Source organism: Tachysurus fulvidraco, chromosome 11, assembly GCF_022655615.1.
Source record: "Tachysurus fulvidraco isolate hzauxx_2018 chromosome 11, HZAU_PFXX_2.0, whole genome shotgun sequence".
NCBI lineage: Eukaryota > Metazoa > Chordata > Actinopteri > Siluriformes > Bagridae > Tachysurus > Tachysurus fulvidraco.
This window is the reverse complement of record NC_062528.1, coordinates 5,300,266-5,321,739: the sequence shown is the minus strand read 5'-3', so window position 1 is coordinate 5,321,739 and position 21,474 is coordinate 5,300,266. Positions and strand designations below refer to the sequence as shown.

The 21,474-nt window shown below is 38.1% G+C and overlaps 2 protein-coding genes and 1 long non-coding RNA gene across 8 annotated transcripts; 2 read left to right on the top strand and 1 right to left on the bottom strand.

Moving 5' to 3' along the window:
- Nucleotides 1–1,910: 1,910 nt before the first annotated feature.
- Nucleotides 1,911–12,327, bottom strand: LOC113636840. Its single transcript, XR_007144381.1, has 2 exons — nt 12,198–12,327; nt 1,911–3,768 (listed from the first exon to the last, which is right to left on the bottom strand). It is a non-coding gene; the product is annotated as an uncharacterized LOC113636840 (long non-coding RNA).
- On the top strand, nt 11,162–15,450 carry srsf1a (serine and arginine rich splicing factor 1a). Of its 3 annotated transcripts, XR_007144380.1 has the most exons (7): nt 11,162–11,317; nt 11,421–11,625; nt 13,075–13,280; nt 13,574–13,746; nt 13,990–14,219; nt 14,865–14,911; nt 15,036–15,450. XR_007144380.1 is itself a non-coding variant. In XM_027137061.2 (6 exons), exons 2-5 carry the CDS (start codon nt 11,438–11,440, stop codon nt 14,182–14,184), a joined length of 762 nt encoding a protein of 253 aa, XP_026992862.2. In that variant the 5' UTR covers nt 11,162–11,317; nt 11,421–11,437; the 3' UTR covers nt 14,185–14,219; nt 15,036–15,450. The 3 variants fall into 3 exon arrangements, 2 of the variants coding, with proteins under 2 accessions (XP_026992862.2, XP_026992856.2); XM_027137061.2 differs by lacking the exon at nt 14,865–14,911; XM_027137055.2 differs by lacking the exons at nt 14,865–14,911; nt 15,036–15,450 and having other exon boundaries at nt 13,990–14,694.
- Nucleotides 15,451–15,727: 277 nt separating this feature from the next.
- dynll2a (dynein, light chain, LC8-type 2a) lies at nt 15,728–18,263 on the top strand. 4 transcript variants are annotated; one of them, XM_047820698.1, is made up of 4 exons: nt 15,728–15,934; nt 16,017–16,109; nt 16,980–17,117; nt 17,486–18,263. In XM_047820698.1, the coding sequence occupies exons 3-4, from the start codon at nt 16,986–16,988 to the stop codon at nt 17,621–17,623; spliced, it is 270 nt and encodes an 89-aa protein (XP_047676654.1). In that variant the 5' UTR covers nt 15,728–15,934; nt 16,017–16,109; nt 16,980–16,985; the 3' UTR covers nt 17,624–18,263. The 4 variants fall into 4 exon arrangements, with proteins under 4 accessions (XP_047676654.1, XP_026992879.1, XP_026992873.1 ...); XM_027137078.2 differs by having other exon boundaries at nt 16,017–16,149; XM_027137072.2 differs by lacking the exon at nt 16,017–16,109 and having other exon boundaries at nt 15,737–15,934.
- The last annotated feature ends 3,211 nt before the right edge of the window (nt 18,264–21,474 follow it).

The window sequence follows — 21,474 nt, the reverse complement described above, 5'->3', positions numbered from 1 at the left end:
CAGACATGCATGCATGCATTAATATTTATAATAAACATATATCCCTATGATTGCTGTAAAATGAAAGCATCCCTCACCCTTGCTCTTCTAAAAAGTCCCAATCAAAATGTAAAATGAAGCATTTTTTTCTCAAGCTTATTTGGTAACAGAAAACTGGCAGAAAGAACATCACAGCTTGAGCTAGTTAGCTAGCTAGCCTGAAAATTTTCAATGAAATAGTGTTAGCTTAAATTTAGATATTTGATTTACTGGCTAGCTAGCTAGCTACTGTATAAACACATTTTGGTATTTGCTAGTTAAACTATAATACCATAGATCAAATATATTTATCCAAGTTTAATAATCAAAACTTACTTGACTTGATGTAGTCCTTGGGCTCAAATGCAGCAAGTGTGGCTTCTGTGGTAGGGGAGACCAAGGACAGATGTAACACTTTTTGCAATTTTTAGCAATACATCAAAAACCATTTTTACTGGAATAACCAATTTCTTATATTATAAACTTTAATCTGTCAACTGCTGAAACAATGTATTTAAGTGGTTTTATGAAGTATGTACAGGTTGCAAAATTGATTTTAATACAGTCTCTGAACTGTTACAACCGTCCCAGGCGTATAGGGACGGTTGTAACGCATGTCATCTCATGTGAGCTAGCTAGTTTGACATTTGTTAGCCATTTATATTTCTAGATTACAAAATAGTGATTCTAATAATACTTGTTTGAATTCATAGACATTTGATTGTATAACAGCACCAAAAAAGTACATCAGAAAGAAAGGTAATTTTTTTTTTAGCTCAAAAACAATCTTTTGTAGATAACTCTGTCAGGAAGATTCGAATGTGGCTCCCTTTATGGCAAAAATGGAGGGAAACTAACCGAGCATGTGCACAGTGAGTGTCATCACTCTAGGTTGTTTCTGAATGGAGGAATTCAAGGTGTTACAACCGTCCCCTGTTACTGTCCCTGGTCTCCCCTAGTCAAGGCCTGGAAAATGGAGGGGGAACCCCCTTAAAGGCAGGGTCTCTGATTTTTGAAAGCCAATGTCGACATTTGAAATCACCAAAACAAACACGCCCCTAACCCAAATGGGTCCCACCCCTGTGTTGATAGCTCCACCCACACATACACACACACACTGTAAAAAAATTCTGTAAATTAACAGCAGAATTTTGTCTGACTTTCTCGGTGTAAGTTATCTGCACAGTTTTCATATTAAGTATGAAACTGAAACTCATTTACAGATAGCAGACCACAGGTGAATCTAAAATAAGCATGTACATTTTTAATTGTATGTTTTATTTAATTTTGTGCTTGAAGACAGTGGATGCTAAATTTATTATTCCTCAGTTAAGTGTGTGTGTGTGTGTGTGTGTGTAATTGGTTGCATATTTTTGTTCTTTCGTTATAGAGAAGTTACCCTAATGTAGAAGGAAATGGAAAATAAATGCGTTTGCTGGATTATTTTATTTAGTAGTTTTTTTGAATTTCCCGCCTTTTAGCAGTTTGGTTTTGTTAGGCAGTGGGGGATGAGAACATCTTAAGTTCATTAACTCGAGCACACATCTGTCTCAGTGGAATCTGCTCTAATTAACTGAAGCCACTCGGGTAATCGAATTTGTATTATTTATTTATTTGCTTTGTACAGTATATGAGCACAGTAGTTTTTTACAGCATACTTTTGCACTCGATAAATTTGCTCCAACGACGGACATTAAGTCGTCGAGACAGATTCAGACCTGCCAACCTTGGTAAAATTTTTGGAATAGCAACTTACTGCAGCAACGTGGCGTGAGGTCAGGCACATTTGCTGGTCGGTGTTGATTAAGTTCACATGCTCACTCATCACAACTTTTTACTTAGCACATAGTTCTCACTCACCAGCATATCTAGTTATTCAACATGCAAGTAGACCATGAAGAACTCTTTTATTGAAAAGGCAACATAAAAACAAAAACATGTCTCTTAAACATTACTTAAATACATGGGACATTATAAATAACAAAAATCAACAAATAGCATACTGTATAAAAAATACTGTATAAATAACAGAAAAAACAAAGAGCTTTCAAAAGGTCTTTTAAACTTTATAAATAACTGAAAACTGCTGTGTCCCTTGAACAAAATAAATAAAATCTCAAAACGTGTGATATTTTCATAGCAACCTTGTAATGTCCTTTTAAGCAAATATATTTGCCTGAGATGCAATTTTCAGTCATTCATCACTCCTAACAGCTTTGGCACTTCTTGATATTTTTGTCTCATAGCCTGCTGACTTGGCCTTTCTAAGGAGAGCATCACCGAAGTTTTCCATGTGACAAACCGCTCCCTTTGCAGCCAAACTCACCTTTCTTGCCATCAAAGCACTTACAACATTAGTGCCCATGCTAGCTCTGTACTGGGTCTTGTTTTTGCCCACAAGACTAAAAACCCTCTCACAATCAGCATTGCTATGGAAAATTACCAATATTCCAAGCATGACTGCTGTAAGGTTGGAGAAAATTTGCTGATATCCCCTCTTCAACTGGCCAATGTCTCTTCAGGCCTCATCAATGCGCTTCCTGAGGAAGCGGTCCTCGAAACTGGTGGTTTGATATATCTTGAACTCATCCTCTACCTGATCCACTGTGACCTTTTCTGGCAGAATAGAAGGAAAGCGGCTGATGAAAAACTTCAGTGAAAGGAATTTCACTGACTGCCTCTTCTCTATGTCTGCCACATCAGCATGCATAAGCAGCACATCCCCAAATGGAAATTTGTAAATCATGTAGTCAGCTGCAGAAAAAAAGAACTTCCTGACATCTCTGTAGAATGACCTCAGTTCCAAGTTACCCTGGCTTTGGATGAAGGTGTTGGACTGTTACCTGTGTAAATTTCATTCATAAGGGTAATCACAGCATCAGGTTTACATAACGAAAGCAATATCTTTTGCAGTTGCAGTTCTAAAGTTGGCAGCAGGATATGTATGCATGGCTCTTCTTTCTGAAGCATCTTGTTGCTTGGAAGGCAGCTATGCTCACCACTATACCACCAACGCCATCTTGTTGCCAAGATCAAAAATAGATATGGCCCTCTGCAGAAAAAGTGCATAGACCTTTGACACAGGGTTGATGAGGAACTGAAGTACCTTTTCAGGTTTTGTTAGATCACCTTTTTCTTCTTGTTTTTTTTCAGACTTGGACTTTTTCTTTCGCAGCTCCCTTTCCGATTTCTTTTTGTTTGAAGAGGAACATTGTCAAGTCAAACTGTGGAGCAATGTGTGCAGGTGCTTTAACCTTTGGTTTTATAAGCGGTGTTGCCTTAGACCTCTTGGCAGGACCAGGAGAAGATGTGGGCAGCATAGGTAGGGTGAAAGAGAACACCTTGGGCTGCACTGTTGCAGGTAAACTGGTGGAGGGTGTGGCTTTAGATTTTTTAACATGACTAGCAGCAGACTTTGGCATATTAGAGGAAACTGAGGTCTTCTTTTTCTTCCCTGCATTCACCTCATTTTCAAAGAAAACTGTAAGTGCATCCCCCACTGTTACAAAAGACGGTTCACACACTGCCCCAGAAAGAGCCATCTGGTTGAAGCCATCTTGAAGATCTTCCTAACCTCTGTATTACACATGACCTGAACATCACGCAGATTTGACTTCCTCTTGCTGCTTTTATCCAGATAGTAGTAAATGGTGACAAGGAAGTCTTCCACATTCACACAAAGCTCCCTGGATGCCCTTTCGGCAGCTAGGTGTATCAGGTGGCAGGGACCCTCAACATGGCCTCTGCAGTCTGCAAAACACACACACACATTCTAAACTTTACTCTAACTTCACTACACATTGAAAGTTAATATTTCAAACACTTGAATAAAAGTAAATTTTTTTGTTTCAACAATATTTATTGAATGTTATGTGTGCTCATATAAACCGATAACCACACTTACAGTAAATTGTTTAATAGTAATAAAAAATAAATCATACTATGGCATATCCTATAATATAGCCTTTATGTTATGTTAATATTTACAGAAACATAGCTAGACAGTATAAAACAACATGGTCATTTATAAAAAGCAGCTGCAGCTTATATAGGCACACATAATGGCCTAATTTTGTAAATAAGAATGGCTGCAGTATGTCTATGTTAGTACTATTTTTACCTGTAGCTCCTTGATGGCTTAGGTCAAAATCATAAGGCTGCTACTAAAATAAAGAGTATAACGTTATGTGCATGATCGTTGGTGTATAATATCTGCATACTATTTTAACAACTCTTTATGTATTGCCATAATTTAGATCTAATGAACTAAACAGTAACTTCATATCTGACATCACATACATGTGTTAATTTTCTCAGCAATAATGCAAGACTCTAGACTTCACTATGGTTTTGACTGGCTGATCATATAATAATACCTCCCTCATCATTTCTACTTTCTGCTTCTATTTCCCTGCTTTTCACAAAAAAATCTGATGTCCATTAGATGTGATCTACAGGAGCCAGTAACAATCGAGTCTGAATACGATTGATATTTAAAAAATGACATTAGTTTCGTCATGTTATAGCATGTCTGCGTTCTATAAAAGGGATACACAGACGATCGCGGATATTGATGTCTACGTGATCGCGCCAGTTTGTCTTTTCCGTTAAAGTACGACGGCAATGCGTTTACAGGCATGACTTACATTTACTATATAAATACTGGCAAATAAAGTAAAACTTGATCTGTGCGTAAAACTTAAACTTGAGGCACAACACCGGACACTTGTGCACATGCCCCAGTAAAGGAGTCTAACGACGCCTGTGGTTTGGCAGGCTTATTAAAATGGATGAAATTCACAATTCTGGCCATTTACCTTTGAAACGTTAAGTCCTCACTTGTAAAAAACAGTCACTGTAAGAAGAACTGAAGACGGACAGAGACAGATGAAAACCACATTCGTTTTGACGCCTCTCCGCTTGTAGCGTTGAAGAGTTTTAAACTGGCGCTATGATTGGTCGAATTATTATTTTCCCAGGTTGCTGCCCAATGCGGTTACACCCATAGGCGCATTGCCCGGTGCACAAATGCACAGACAGTTGAACTCAAAGGCATGAATGGGTTTTTACAATGCATATTTTGAAGTGACAAATTGTAGCAGCGTACTTTGATGTCTAAATGCGTATCTGCTAAACAAAATGCGTAAAGGTTGGCAGGTCTGCAGATTAAATTCATACGCGTGTGTGTTTGATAGCTTGATTGTCCCATTCTATAGTTCAAAATGTTCACCTGCAAACTTTGTGCATACACATGCAGTACTTTACCTGCATTTGTGAGACACATGCAGTACATTCACATTCATGTCGCGAATGTCAGGTTTAATTGCACATTGCCTGATTGTAAAAGGAGTTTCAAAAAGTTTCCAGCTTTCAAAACTCACTGCTATCGACACAAAGAGGGGAAATCTAAGCTTAAATCTGTGTCATTGACCTCATTTGAATTAACATGTAATGCTGACTTCTGTCAAGTCAGGTGTGAAACTCTGAGTAAATTTTATCAGCATCTTAAAACTCACATTAGAGAGGGGAGAAGGGTTTCATGTCCATTTCAGCAATGTGATAAGTCTTTCAATCGTGTCCACATTTACAGCACATGTTTCTAGAAAAAACAGTGATTGTTCAGAGGTTAACCTGATTGATTCAGTTGCACTTCCTCATGGCATGCCTGAGTGCTCTGAACAGCATCATGAAATGCCACAGAACTTTCTTTGCAGTGATACTGCTGGTGTGGAACAAGAGACATACAGTAAATGCTATTTTGGAAATTTTGCAAAGTGAAAATCTCTTTCAGACTTCATAAAATTACTTCGTAATTCATAAAAACTTAAAACTGATCAAAAAAGAAAGACATTTTTCAATACCTTCAACTATGTAGCACCAGTTCCACATTGTCTTGGGACAAATGAGGCACGCAAAGAGTGTTTTCCTCAATATGTTGTGATTAAAGAAACTCTCTGTTCTCTATTACAGATTGAATCAGTTAAAAAACATCGTCAACAAGTGTTTTCTGGTGTCCGTCCTTGTGATGTTCTTTGCGATGTATGAGAGGGTAGCAACTTAAAACGTAATGAGCTGCTCAATACAGTCGCCTCATCCTTTAGTTTAATCCTCTATCAGGATGCTTTGGAAGTAGACAACCCACTGGGATCTGGCAGGAAAAAACATAAATTACTCTGTGTATATGCAACTCTTGCAGATATTCCTCCACATCATAGATCACGCATTGACCAGATGCAGCTTGTTTTGCTTTGCAGGCAGCAGGACTTCAAGTATTTTGGCCAGAACAAAGTGTTTAGCCTTCTCGTCGAAGACCTTAAAGACATCGAGGTAAGTGGCATTCATTTGGATGGAACAGTGTACAGGGGAACACTATCTGCAATTTGTGGGGATAATCTGGGCTCCCATGGCATTGGTGGATTTGTGGAAAATTTCACAAAAAGTGAGAATTTTTGCAGATACTGCAATATACTGTAGATAGGGAAACGTTTAAAAAAAAAGACCCCTTGTTCAAAGTAAGTAACCGCACTGCACAGTCGTATAGGGATCTTGTTCAAGCTCAGACAAGTAATGCTACATCCAGTGCCACTGGAGGTGTCAAATTTGACTCTGTTTTTCATGGACTCCGTTACTTTCACGTATGTAAGCCTGGGCTACCCCCCTGTCTGGGACATGATATTTTTGAAGGTGTTGCATCATATGATTTAGCACTGTATAGTAATCATCTTGTCCAGTGGAGAAGCTTTTCACTTACCAGGAGTTAAATCTACATAAATAATTTCACATACTTGGTTAGTGATGCAAACAACAAACCCAGTGATGTTGTTCCAGGGAGTGACAAACTTTCTGGCCATGCAGTTCAAAACTGGTATTTTCTTATGTTATGAACTCAAATTGTCTAGGGGATATTGAGAACGTAACAAGTAAAATAAATGAGAACTTTCCTTTTCCTCTATCCCAGCTCTTCTCACTTTTCAAATTGATACTACTCATAAAAGGTTCACACAAATCCCCTCTATTTAACACCATAATTTGAAAGAACACCAAACCAAAAATAGTCTTACATTGCGTTTATTGTACAGGGCGTAACAAAAGCCAATGAATATAAATTATATACAAATATCCAACTAAATAAGCCTAAACAACCAAGGCGTCAGGAGAGAGCAAAAATGCTTTTCTTAATAAGATTTTTTTTATCTTGTTTCCAGTCCAAATATACAGCATACTGGGTTATTTTGATTCATGTTTCGCATTGCTCATAATTGACTCTGGGATTATTTGCATATTTGTGGTGTCATTGCCATTGATTATGAATGCTGCTTATGACCCATAAGTCTATGGGGCTTTTTACACCTGGTCACTTCATGCGTTTTCTGTGATCCGATAGCTATCCGATCGTAAAAAGACCAGGTCTAAATGCCCTCCGAAACGGTTTCGGGACGTATATAAATTAAACAAATATAAATTTCAGATGAAAAAGGACAGGTGTAAATGTGGTTGTTCAAGCCACATACGTCAGTGCTATACTCCTCCCAAACGGAAGTAGGTCACTCGCAGGTGACTCGCGTGTCGTGCATCGCACCAGAAATAAATATGTTTTCCCACTAGCGCTGGCTCCGATCTTTCACCCAGGTGTCTTGTTGGGTCTAAAAATGCACTGCTGCTGACAGCGAAAATGCAGCAAACAACAAAAACTGCTGTTTTTTGTAGCAACCGCACACATCAAAGCATGTTCCATTTCAATTACCCCAGAAATGAGGTAAAATATATTTGCATTTTGGGCGGGAGTAAAAAGATCGGATTGATATCCGATTCGCCAAGATCCATTTACATTAGGCCAAATAAATGTAACAGTGATATTGTGCATTCTTAAGTTTACTTGGTAAAAAAAATCAGATAGCTATCGGATCAAAATGTCTCCCCATTTACACTTGCCTTAAAGTTCTAAAAAAATCTAAATTCTTCTTAATCGTTATTTTTGCTAGTGTAGCATCATGTTGCGTTTTGTCATGTTCTTTTGACACGCTATTTACAAAAGGTGCCCCCCCCCCTAATCTTTCAGAAAACACCTGCACCAGTTTCAATGACCTGACCTGTTCCTGTTCCAAATATTTTGTTCCAAATATATTTTTTCCAGGTTTTGACTTTGATTGTATTAATTTTTTTTAACTAAAAAAGAAATGCAAAAGTTTGTTCATTTCTTATAGCCTATTTTCAGGAAATGTAAACCCCAAGCATGGTCTTGGCCTGTTTCTGTACCAAATCCATGTTTTGACTTGTATTAACTTTTATTAAATTAAAATCAACTTCAAAATGTTTTCACATTGTTTATTTTTTCTTAAAGGCTGTTTTTTTTAAAGGTTTTAGGGATCAATTATTATTATTTGGCACTAAACTGTCAATAAATTGTGTGCTAAAAGAAATATCCTCTTGAGCTGTTTTTTTTAAATGTTAGAAATTTAAATATTCCAATACCAGATAATTTGTACAAGTATATTAAAGTTAATACAGAGAATAAAGTAATAAAACTGCAGGATTACAGTACAAACAGGAAACCCTGCTGCAATGGCGAAAGTTTGATTTTGACATTGGTGGGGACATAATTTATTTGACATTGGTGGGGACATAATTTATTTGACATTGGTGGGGACATAATTTATTTGACATTGGTGGGTACAACATTCCGTGTATTTTGTGCATAAAACCTTTGTTATAAGAATCCTCACATACCGGTAACCTGCATAATCACGTTGCATATTGCTTCATACAACGGAATATAGCTGCAGCTGAACTCAACACATTAGCGAGAAAGACAAAGCCAATCAAACAGCGACGTGGGCTCTCAAAAAAGGCAAAGGCCAATCATTTTAGAGAGGTGAGTTACAGAGGCGGGATTCATTGCAGGGGGTTGCAAGTTGCGCTATTTTTTTACAGAACGCCGTATAAAATATTTTCATCTTATGTAATGATTCCTGGATAAACGTTAAATGAAATAAGTAAAAAAGCACAAGACACAGACGGATATCAGTGCTTATGTATAAATATAGATAGGCTTGGTCGAATTATTGCTAGGGACAATTGAGTGTTCCCTGGATATCGGAAATCGACGCCCTTGCCCTGCTGTCAGTAATTTACCGTCAATTTACAGGTAAATTTTTTTACAGTGTACGTGACCCAGACAACTAATGGTAAGAAATGGGTCTTTATCATAGCTGAAGGGAAGAACAATACGATTACAGATAAACAAACAAGCAAAAATGACAAACAAGCATAATCATGTAAAGGACAAAGGCATAGATTAGTTCTGTGTAACAAAGCAAAACCAACGTTACTCACCTATCGAGAAGGAAAAAAGCGCCTCGGCGTCTTAAGTAAAGTCATCCACATATTCACAGGTTGGAGTTTCCCGAGTCAATAACTCCTGAGCTAAACGCTGTTACTACACAAAACGCGGTTGTAGCTGCCTCTCTACATTACTACCATAGAAAAGAGGTGTTATTTGTGTAGTAACAGCGTTTAGCTCAGGAGTTATTGACTCGGGAAACTCCAATCTGTGAATATGTGGCCAACTTCCTGCTCCTTCAGTTCTCTCCAGCGCTGGAAAGCTGATCCTATATTAACACGTCCTACTTCTTGCCTTATCGTAAGTCTTTCTTCGCTTTCTTTCTTTGTTTTTATCCTCCATGTCAATGTTAAAACCGCTTTCTGCTAATGTCACACATGCGCACTGAACACTCTCTCTGCCGCATATTGACAAGACACGCCCCTTTCTGCTCATTGGCTACACGTTTGTTTTAAATTTTGTTTTTGATTTTTGTTTTATTATTCGGCCCGACTCAGTTTTCTGAAGCATTTCTCAAAAAATCGGAGACCCTGACTTTAACTTAAATTGCATTAAATCTTGTTGTATTAAACAAAATTATGCTGCAAGATTTTTTAACTACATTTAAGTTCCTTGTTATAGGCAACTCTGCATTTTTTTTTTAATTCCCAGTTTATTTCCATATATTCCCGTTAATACCCATATATTCCCGTTAATTCCCATGGAAAGTTTCCAGCCTTGAAAATGCCCGGAATTTTGCAACCCTAATTATAATTAGCTGGGATTACAGTGTAATCATAAATATGATCATCTCTGGGTTTTATTTATATTTATCTAAATATAAATGTATCATTTTTCTAAATCACAATAATGTACTCATATTAAGGAGTAAGTAAAAAAAACATTTGGTTATAACTTATAAGCACTGTGCTTAACAAATTTTCGAATTTTCTTATTTCCATTGATGAATCTCTCATAGCTCCCTCATCTCAGGTTAAGAGTCTTGGTGTCATCTTTGATAGTACCCTTTCTTTTACCTCACATGTAAATAATGTTACTCGGGCTGCATACTTTCACCTTCGAAATATCAATAGGCTTCGTTCCTTTCTCACCACTCAATCTACCACCACTCTTATTCACAGTCTAGTAACCTCCCGGCTTGACTACTGTAATTCTCTTCTTATTGGGCTTCCTCACAAAACCCTTCATAAGCTGCAACTCGTTCAAAACTCTTCTGCCCGTATTATCACTCGTACTCCCTCTATCCATCATATTACACCTGTTCTGGAACAGCTACACTGGCTTCCCATTAATTTTCGTATCAAGTATAAAATTCTTCTTCTAACATTTAAAGCTATCCACAATCTTGCACCTTCATATCTTCTTGATCTTCTTCATACTCCAAAACCAACTCGCACTCTTAGGTCTTCTTCTTCCACTCATTTCATTGTTCCCTCTGTGCGTCTTGTAACGATGGGGAACAGAGCTTTCAGTTACTCTGCACCTCAGCTCTGGAACTCACTTCCATCTGAGCTCCGTAATATTGATTCTCTTTCATCATTTAAATCTCAGCTTAAAACTCATCTGTTTAGTTTAGCTTATTCTAGATCATGATTTGTAATGTTGGTCCAATTTTTTTTCTATGTAAGTATTGTATAACTATATTTTTTGTTGTTTTTCTTCTTCTTTTGTACGGTGACCTTGAGTGTTAGAAAGGCGCCTTTAAATAAAATGTATTATTATTATTATTATTATTGGGGTTTACAGGAAAAACACACACAAAATGATTGTACGTTTGGGAACTACTTTGTGTTGCGGATGTAGCCGGAGAATACGTGTGATGCGCCTCGAGTTTCCGGGACACATCCGCGTCGCTAAGCGCGGTTAATGGAGAGGAAGTGAGGGTGCAGGTGGAGCGCCACGCGCTTATTGTCTTATCTACACGGGGACGGGTAACGCGTTGGTCTGTATTCACCGCTGGTATGTAGCGTTAGTGTTTTATCGGTTGCTGTTTGCACGCTGTGTGTTTTTGCTAAGTTAGATATTCACATTTTGGTTGATTGTGGTGTGTTTTCGTTTGCAGCACGCTTGTTTTTGGACATGTCTGGTGTGATCCGAGGCCCTGCTGGTAGCAATGACTGCCGGATTTATGTGGGGAATCTTCCTCCTGACATCCGCACTAAAGATGTCGAGGATGTGTTTTATAAATACGGAGCGATCAGAGATATCGATCTGAAAAACCGGCGAGGTGGCCCTCCGTTTGCCTTTGTCGAGTTTGAGGACCCCAGGTGAGTTAGCTTAGCCTAGCTTAGCATACTTAGCCTAGCATATCTTATAACTTGCCATTATCTGTTAATTACACAACATTAATCACTCGGTTTAAAACTTAATAGTATGTATTTCTATTTGTTCTGTTTTTGTCAAGTTTTGTGCTATGTTTGGCAGTTTTGTTATTGTTTATTGTAGCATGCAGGCCGTTAGCGGCTAACGCTAGCGACACGCAGGATTTAGCTAGATGCTAATAGGTAATCATGTTTGTTGTGAGTTCTTTCGCGTTAAAGGTGCATTTATTTTAGTATTTAGGAAAACGTTTTTCGGGCGTTATTCACGTCTAGTTTTTTTGTGTTTAAGACTTGGGCTTAGTTAATACTCCGAAGTTAGCTAGCTAAGCTTTAGTTGGCGTGTTAGCAAATGGGATGATTCTGCTAGCTGAGTGGGGGCAATAAAAGTTAAAGGATTCTGTAGCTCTTACTGATTCTTCATCTATACAGAAACCTCTGCTTGTTCTTCTCAACGTTTCTTTTTGACGTTAGAGAAAGTAACGTTAGGTGTTTTAACTCAGCAAGAGCATTAAAATTACCTGATTTAATATTGTGTATGTTTCCCTCGTGCCGCCAAAACAGCTCTGATCTTTTGGAGCATGAAGAGCCCTGAATAGACCTTTTGGTAGCTGATATCCTATTTAAGGTCACTATGGATCTGACTTGTTTGTTCTGTACATCCCACAGCAGATTGATCAGCTTGAGCTCTGACCAATGAACACCTTGAGGTTTTTGTCATGTTACTCAAACTGTTCATGTACAATGTGTGGCAGGACACACTGCCATTAGGTCTGTGGTCCATGATAACATCTGCATAAATGCCAGGGCTCAATCCTTCCCAGCTGAACATTACCCAGAGCATCATACTGTCTCTGATTTCTTCCCATATTGCAGCCTGATGCCACCTCTTCCCCAGGAAAGAGCTGCGAATGCATGTGTGAGAAAAAGCAGACCAACGTCTTCCAATGCTCCATGGTCCATTTCCGATGATCATATTCCTGTTGTAGGAATTACAACAAATTGTTTAGCAATTTGTGCTGCAGTAGCTCCATGAGATCAGACCAGATGAGCTAGAATTCGCTCCTCACACGGATCAGAGAGAGTTGTCCGTGTCACTGGTTAACTGGATGTTATTGATCCAGATTTGGTTGCTGCTAACCTCTGCATACTGGGAACACCCACAAGACAATGTTTGAGATGCTCTGAGCCAGTTGTCACCTGTATTTTTATGCTTGGAAAGAAAAAAATACCTCAACTGCTGCCTAATTTATTCCACCCCTTTAACAATTGCCATTGTATCTAGATAATTTGTTATTTAGTGAATTTTAATGCTGCTGATTGTCTGTTTAATTTGTATGTATGAAAAATAGAGAGTAATCTGAAGGTTTAGAATGTGGCCTGTTTTTCCCCCCTCAGGGATGCTGAGGATGCAGTTTATGCTCGGGATGGTTATGACTATGATGGTTATCGGCTTCGAGTGGAGTTTCCCAGAAGTGGACGTGGTATGGGCAGAGGGGGCTTTGGTGGTGGTGGTGGTGGTGGTGGCGGTGGCGGCGGCGGAGCCCCCAGAGGCCGATATGGACCCCCATCAAGGCGATCTGAATACAGAGTCATCGTTTCAGGTGAGTCTTTAGCAGGTGCTTTTTTTTTTTAGCAGTACACTAAACACTTATGTATAGGTAAGTAAATTCTTATCATTCAGAATGATTCTTGTTTATTAAGCTGCTGTGAGTGGAGAGAAAAATGGCTTCCAGACTCCATTTGACACCAGTTTTCAGTTGAGTGTCTGGTGGCTTATTATTTCATGTCTCGTTCCTGTATCATATTAACTCTACTTTGGTAGAGGACAGTAGATTAATACTTTACACCTGTAATGTAATGCACGTTGGGATTTAAGCATATGTGTGTTTTGCAGGTTTACCACCAAGTGGCAGTTGGCAAGATCTGAAGGATCACATGCGTGAAGCAGGCGATGTATGTTATGCTGATGTTTTTCGAGATGGGACTGGCGTGGTGGAGTTTGTGCGCAAAGAAGACATGACCTACGCCGTTCGAAAACTGGATAACACTAAATTCCGGTCACATGAGGTAGGTTTCACATTTTATTTCAGACTTTGACAGTGTTAACTTTTTTTTGTTTGTTTGTTGTATTCACTTTCTCATAATTCCATTAGAAGCATGCTTGAGTTAAACTCCTGTGTTTGCCTTCACTAAACATGCATCTCAAGCTAGTTAATGTCTTTTTATGATTAAGTATGCCTTCAAGGCACATTAAACAATTGGCTAGAATTTTACAGTTCTCTTGTTTTACTTCTTTTATTTGCTCATCAGGGGGAAACCTCGTATATCCGAGTGAAAGTGGATGGCCCACGCAGTCCCAGCTACGGAAGATCAAGGTCCCGGAGTCGCAGCCGCAGCAGGAGTCGTAGTCGTAGCAACGAGCGCAGCCGCAGCTTCTCATCGCGCCGTGGCCGAAACTCTCCTCAGTATTCCCCCCGGCACAGCCGCTCCCGCTCTCGCTCCTAAGCCCTTCAGCTCACTGCTGCCGTGTGGTGCTTTGGGTTTGTGATTCCCTTCCCCTGTTTTTGTTGAAGCTGTTGAGTTGTTTTTACATCCCCTCCCTTCTTCCTTTTTAACGATTAGTTTTACCCACAACCCCCAATGTCTTCCTTATGGAACCTATTTTTCTGATAGCCCCTGCCCCACTCCTGTCTCTCACCCCCATGTCTTAACCATCAACCCCCATCTAATTTTTAACACCGCTTTTTTAAAGGACTGTGCTTGACTCCCTTCACATTCTCACCTTTCTTTTGTCCTCTTTTGAATACGAGATGGAACTCTCATTGACCAAACAAAGAGTTGTTCAATGCCTCTGAATATTTTTGTAAATGCCATCTACTGTTTTTCATGAGTGTGGGCTGACATGTTTTACCCCTTTTGTCTTCCTGTAGTTGCTTGACATGAAAGATGAACTGATACTTTGTAATAAAGAATTGCTGAAGCATTTGAATTACAATTTTAAGTATATAAAGTCAACTGTCTATTTGTTTAATGTTTCTTTACCAGCACATCAGTGGAATAATCACACTTCCTCTGGCTATGACGTCGTACACAATTACACATCGGAGCTTAATGCAGTCGGTTTTTGGTCTAAAGCAAATGTTTCTTGTTATTCTGTTCTTTTACATATCATTTGGTTTTCCCAGGCTGCTCAGTCAAGCTAGACTTTCAATATAAGACCAGGGTGTGTTTGGTGAGAGCATGGGTATCTCATGGGTATCTCAATAAATAATTGCCCTCATTATATGCAAAGTAGAAAGGCTTTATGAGTGGAAGTGTTTCTAACTCTTACCTCTTGGTTTTGCTGGTATTTAAAGGTTTGGGATGGAGGAGAGTCTCGGTGGATGCCGGCTTATTGGAATCAGTTCAGAATGAAGATAGGATAGGGAGAACTGGATACATGGATCAGGATCAAATTCCACCAGGATGTATAAGACATTTTTCTTTTTTATTTCTATAAATTCTGCTCGGACCCGTTCTCCACGTCGCTACCGTTTTTCATTTCACACACACTTCGTGGAGGAGATGCAGTCTTGTGGGATGGATCCAACTGGAGCGATCTGGTAAATTATGGGGCATTTGTTTAGGGGTAATTAAATGTCCTGCAATTTTAGATCGACACTTTGACGTCCTTCGATGGATGGCTGGTAGTAGATGCTTTACACATTGTTAGCAGTTCATTTGATTTTTTTTAGTGAACAGTTGCATCAATAAATAAAGTAAAAAAATTGATGCATAATGTGTGACTTTATTTATTTATTCAACATCTCTCACACACACAACACATGTATTATAAAATAACCCCAAAGCTGCATGGCTTGGCTTTAGGTGGTAGAATGAGGTTTGATTTCACTTCAGTGTTCATATGAGAGATTAAAAGGATGCGTGGGAGCTCATATCGTGTTTCACGTGTCCTCTCCGGTCAAAGATGCATTGTGGGATGAAATAAGATGCAGGCAGAGCGGCGCGAGAGGAAAACGCACGCGCACCACACGGCAGAGGCGGAGAGCGTCAGCAAATCAGGAAGAGCCGAAGAACCGAGCAGAGGAACCGAGCAGCGCTTTAACGGGCAGGACGCTGTGTTTGAGTTCTTCTAGATAGAAATCTCATCCTGACAAGACGCGGAAAAAAAAACCCCTCAAACGTCCAAACTCGGGTGTTGTGAAAATTAATCAGAATTTATTATTATTTGATAACGACACAGAATCGATTGAAGGTGAGTCGCATGACTTATGTTATGTTCGGGTCTTATCGGCTTTAGAGAGCGATTTAAAACGAAGCAGGTTAAATGAATACAGGTTGGTGTTTTACTGCACTGTTGGGGAGAAGAGAAACATGCGCGTGCGGAGGAGGAGGATGAAGAGGAGGAGGAGGAGGCCATCAGCATCCAGGTGGTGCTTCAGATTAGGGTTCAGTCTGATTTTCTAAAAGGTTGGTTGATGCGATAATCGCGATAAACGATCCAGGTGATGATCCTCAAATGGCTCCTTTTCTTCTCCTACACATGCATCAGGCTACAGTGGGTGTGGAGTGATGCCTTTTACACCCTGTCAAGTGCAATGATCATCCAGTACAGAGTTTTCAGGATTTCACTAAATTCTTGTCTTGTAATTGAAATTTCATGTGGATCATTATTGCTTAGCAGGAGCCAGAAGTCCTCTGAGGCCAGTAGGGTTCATTTTGGCTCTGTGTGTGTGTGTGTGTGTGTGTGTGTGTGTGATGTGATGTTAAAGAACTGAACCATCCTTTAAGCATTTAGCCTACTTTAGTCTTACTTGGATGTATCAGGTGTCCCAGAATCACCATAACAAAACACATCCTTGTAGTTTATTGAGAGTTTCTGGCAGTGAGAGAACAGCCTGAGAGGACGTGAATGAAAGGCCTCTCTGTTAAAGCATAAAGCAAAAGGTAGGCAGAGGGTTTTTCTTTTTGCTGGCTCGCTTGAAGCTTAATGGATTTACATTTATTAAGTTATTCTGAAGTGAGCCGGAAAACAATCCGACGGCACCGGTACAGGAGCCGACAGACGACACACGAGTTATGTGAGAACTGTGGTAAGAACAGACCGAGCCACACCTAAACTAATGCAGGAACAGAGAGCAAAGGCTAAACCCTGTGATTGGAGAAGCACTTAAACTTTGGTCATGGAACAACAAACTAGATGGTGAACCAAACAGTCTTATCAATCTGAAGGCTGGTGTCTTGTGTGTAGATGTGGGTGTATGCATATGATCTTTGTTTATTTCCCCCCCCCCTACTAGAGCATTATGACTGACAGGAAAGCAGTGATCAAGAATGCTGACATGTCTGAGGACATGCAGCAAGATGCAGTTGACTGTGCAACACAGGCCATGGAGAAGTACAACATTGAGAAGGACATTGCCGCGTATATCAAAAAGGTAACTTTAATCACTGTATCAGTTTAAACGGTTTTCTAATTTTTTTACTCCTTGTTCTTCGAATTGGGTTGAATCCCACATGCAAATTTTTACCCGTTCTCTCCAAATCAAATTGTGTGAAATGTTAACATTTGATTTATAGCAGTCATACTTGCACAAATGACTTGAATTTCAGGTTGCCTGCACAGTTAACTATTAATTGATACGAACACACTCTTTTCATCGTCTCTCACACACAAAAATCCCAAAACAAAACATATGACCTGATCTGGTGTGTCGAGGGCCGTTAAACACTTAAGTAGTTAAATAATAACATCCCATAAGATAGATGGTCACTAAAGCAGTGTTTGTTTTCTGCCCCATTCCAGGAATTTGACAAGAAGTACAACCCAACATGGCACTGCATTGTGGGACGAAACTTTGGCAGCTACGTCACCCACGAGACAAAGCACTTCATCTACTTCTACCTGGGCCAGGTTGCCATCCTCCTGTTCAAGTCTGGCTGAAGTCAGCGAGAGAAGAATGTTCTTTTCCAACATGGACCAAGATGCACTAGTGGCCAATGTCCTGTCTAACCACATGCTACAAATATTAAACAAGGCCATACCATGACTATGCTGACTGTGCGTAACTGCATGGGTCGTATATCATACTAATTGTGCACATGTTGCGGTTAAGTTGCTTTTCAGTAGGTGTCCCATGTTCACCGGGGGAGTTTTGTTTCTGATCCTGACAAGTTTGTTTGAGCATAGGAGCTGTGAAGGCAGGAGTTAAATTTCATTAAATAATAAAGCAATGGCAGATTAAACATGACTGTATTTGTATTATTTTTCCCTTGATGTTTTGTTTAAGTATTCATGGCTGCCATGTAGTTTTAATGAGCACAGTGTGTATGAGATGGAGAATAATGGAAATAAGTAATGCGTAGGTTAACCTAAGCTTAGATGATAGTTTTTGTTAGTTGATTATTTCATGTCACTGGTTTGGAAACGGTGCTTGGATGCTAGGAAACAGATGTTACAGACGCACAAATTATACTCTGTCTGTCTGTATTTCCTTTTGTTTGAAGTGTAATACGATGTTACAAATACATTATGTTTATTGGGGAATAATTATGATATATTAAACAAACTGCTTTAACAGCTATTTATTTGTGTTTAACTTCTTTAATCTTTTAGTTGCATGAACCTTAAGGGGATCCAGAGTTATTTTAGATTTTTAACATGGTGTGTGTGTGTGTGTGTGTGTGTGTGTGTGTGTTTGTGTTTAGGGGGGGGCTTCTCTGCCTCTGAAGTGGTAGGTGTTTGTTACTTGTCTGTATTTAGTATGTGTGTATATTGCACATCAGTTCAAGCCTCCCCCTGCTGGTAGGCCAGTGAAACACTTGCACTCCATTTCACTGTACCCCCTCAGGTACTGCTCGGATCAGTCATCTACAATGTGTTCTTGTCTTCTGGGTTTTCCTGTATTGTGTAATATCAATAAAGACTGTAGTTGCTCAATATTGATGAAGGAGCAGCAAATATATTTCTTGAATTAATATGAAATAATACACACTGTGGTGGTGTGGTGTCATCATCACCCTGAAACTGATTCCTCTATAGAGGTATATATATTTTGCTTATTGTATTTATTATTGAATGACTTCATACGTTTTGACCAGTTATTATTACTATTATTTTTTTGCTTTTCTTGAATTTAAGCTTATTCCTTTTTTTCTGAATATTTTTCCTGTGACAATTTTACTGTCACTTGAGAATTTTTTTTGTCAAAAAAAGTATTTTTATTTATTTTTAAATGAAAAAAAGAAAGAAATCTTAATTATTTTTTTTTACATCAAATTAAAAAAAAGTAGCTTTACATTATGTGAAGAGTTGTACAAATGTCAGTGACTTTGTGGTTACTATAGAAGTTACTATAGTTTTTTTTTAAATCTGTGAATTATAGCCTGATTACAGCCAGAACTGCTGTTATAAACAATGGATCACTTTCAGACCAATCACATTTGGGAATTCAGTATTACTGTGGTATAAATTACATTAATGATACAAAGTAAATGCATGAGAAGATTATTCTGTGATCAGTGTTTTTCACTAGAGGGCATCCTCATCATGCACAGGAGTCTTGCTCAGTAGTTGACTGCAGTGTTGTTTCCACACAAGGTCATGATTTTGTCTTTATTCCGTAACACTAAATCACGTCAATTTTTACAGCCCAGTGAGTATGATAAAATGTGCTGAAACATGCCACTTTTTTTTTATAGCTCCTGTGCTTTTGCAAGTTTATTTCTTAAGAGGTGCTGTGTTCCTCTGCCATTCCACCTCTGCTTCGGAGTCATTGATCTAATCTGGATATTGTCCCTTAGAACCATAAAATCTGTGTACTGAGTGTGTGTGCAGAAAGAAAACTCTCTACAAATGGACTCATAAAAAGGGATCTTTAATGGCTGTTGTAAGGTGCACCATAGGGCTCTCTGTAATCATACTTACAACTCTAACATTTTCAAGTTTTAAGTTGATTATGATTACAGAGAGTTTCTAAACCGTATGATGAGTGTCAGTGTGTGGTGTATGTAGTGTATTGCAGTGCTGTACAGCACAATATAGTATAGTATAGTATAGTATAGTATAGTATATTGTATAGGACAGTATAATGTAGTATAGTGTAGTGTAGTGTAGTATACAGTATAGTATATTATAGTATAGTATATTGTATTCTATAGTGTAGTGTAGTGTAGTATAGCATAGTATAGCATATTATAGTGTATAGTATAATATAGTATAGTATATTGTATAGTGTAGTATAGTATAGTGTAGTACAGTATAGTATAGTATAATGTAGTATAGTGTAGTGTAGTATAGTATAGTGTAGTGTAGTGTAGTGTAGTGTAGTGTAGTATAGTATATTATAGTATAGTATATTGTATACTATAGTGTAGTGTAGTGTAGTGTAGTGTAGTATATTATAGCATATTATAGTGTATAGTATAATATTGTATAGTATAGTATAGTATAGTGTAGTGTTGTATAGTATAGTGCAGTTTAGTATAGTGTACTATGACATGGTCTAGTACAAGATTCAAGATTCAAGATTTTTATTTGTCACATACACAATTATATAGAGCATATATAACCAGCAGTGAAATGTGAGTCAGGTCCGCTCCATGGACAGTGCAATTATTAAAAAATACAACACAGATGAAAATATAGCTATGAAAGAGTGAAATAAAAGTAAACAATAAAAATAAAGAATAAAATATAAAAGAAGATGTATATTGTAGAATTAAATATAGAATGAAAAATAATGTGCATGAAAGTAAAGTGTATAGTGTAGCATAAATAGATAGTGTAGCATAGATAGATAGATAGATAGATAGAATTATTTTTATTGTTAGTTATTTTTATTATTCAAATGCTTGTCATGTATATTATTGTTTATAATATTCTTATATATAATTCTTATGTACTTTTTTGAAAGCAGAGCCAATATAAATTTTTATACAGTATATAAATATATAAAACTTGTGCTCTGGTATGTTATGTATTAATAAAGAATAATAACAGTAAACAACATTTGATTTAATTTGTAACAGAACATGAAAAAATACTGCATTTGTTTTGTACTAATTGGGGATTGATTTAAACTGGATTTCTTTTCAGGATTCTTAGGGTATTCATAATAAATTCAGCTACTGTGTACAAAAAAATCAAATGTAATGAATTATCTAGTGAAACATAAAAAAGCATACAACATTTTAGTAAGAGTAATGTTTTCTTTTTACAAAAATATACACTGGCAAAATAAACAGTGTATATTATTAATGTTTTCATTATCGAATTGTGATGTTCTATAATTATGTTGGTGTTCTGATGTCCAGACCTTGATGAGATGGAGGACAGTGCAGAGGTGAAACGTTGGTGTCACCACCAGGAACTGTATGCGCTTATTCGCTGTTTGCAGCCTGTCAGAATTTGCCCAGCATAAGTGAGAGTTAAATATTATCCCAGTTCCTGTTATTTATAGGGGCTGATACATGAGTAAGAGGCAGAAAGTGAGATGGCTGCATCACAGTAAAGCTGATCAGAGAAATATATGGGAACCTACGGAAAATGTATTACGCTCGAGCGAATTTCAAAGAAATGTTGATTGTGGTAAATATAGCTAGGGACTTTTTGCTTTGTCATTCCAAAGCTCTTTATCATGCATTTTATTACTTATAAGAATGTGCAAAACAAACATGATCTCAGTGGATCGATTGTTGAGTCATTTTTTCAAATTCTGTGTTTGTTCATTGTTTTTTTGTCCTTGCATAGTTTGTCCTTGCATAGGGACTTTAGGCAATTACCTTCTAAACGTC

Excerpts from the sequence above, each read along its gene's own strand:
- srsf1a (XM_027137061.2), top strand. The coding sequence starts at position 11,438 with ATGTCTGGTGTGATCCGAGGCCCTGCTGGTAGCAATGACTGCCGGATT. Across the intron at positions 11,626-13,074 it reads GTCGAGTTTGAGGACCCCAG|GGATGCTGAGGATGCAGTTT; the intron begins GTGAGTTAGCTT and ends TTCCCCCCTCAG. Across the intron at positions 13,281-13,573 it reads ATACAGAGTCATCGTTTCAG|GTTTACCACCAAGTGGCAGT; the intron begins GTGAGTCTTTAG and ends TGTGTTTTGCAG.
- dynll2a (XM_047820698.1), top strand. The coding sequence starts at position 16,986 with ATGACTGACAGGAAAGCAGTGATCAAGAATGCTGACATGTCTGAGGAC. Across the intron at positions 17,118-17,485 it reads TTGCCGCGTATATCAAAAAG|GAATTTGACAAGAAGTACAA; the intron begins GTAACTTTAATC and ends GCCCCATTCCAG.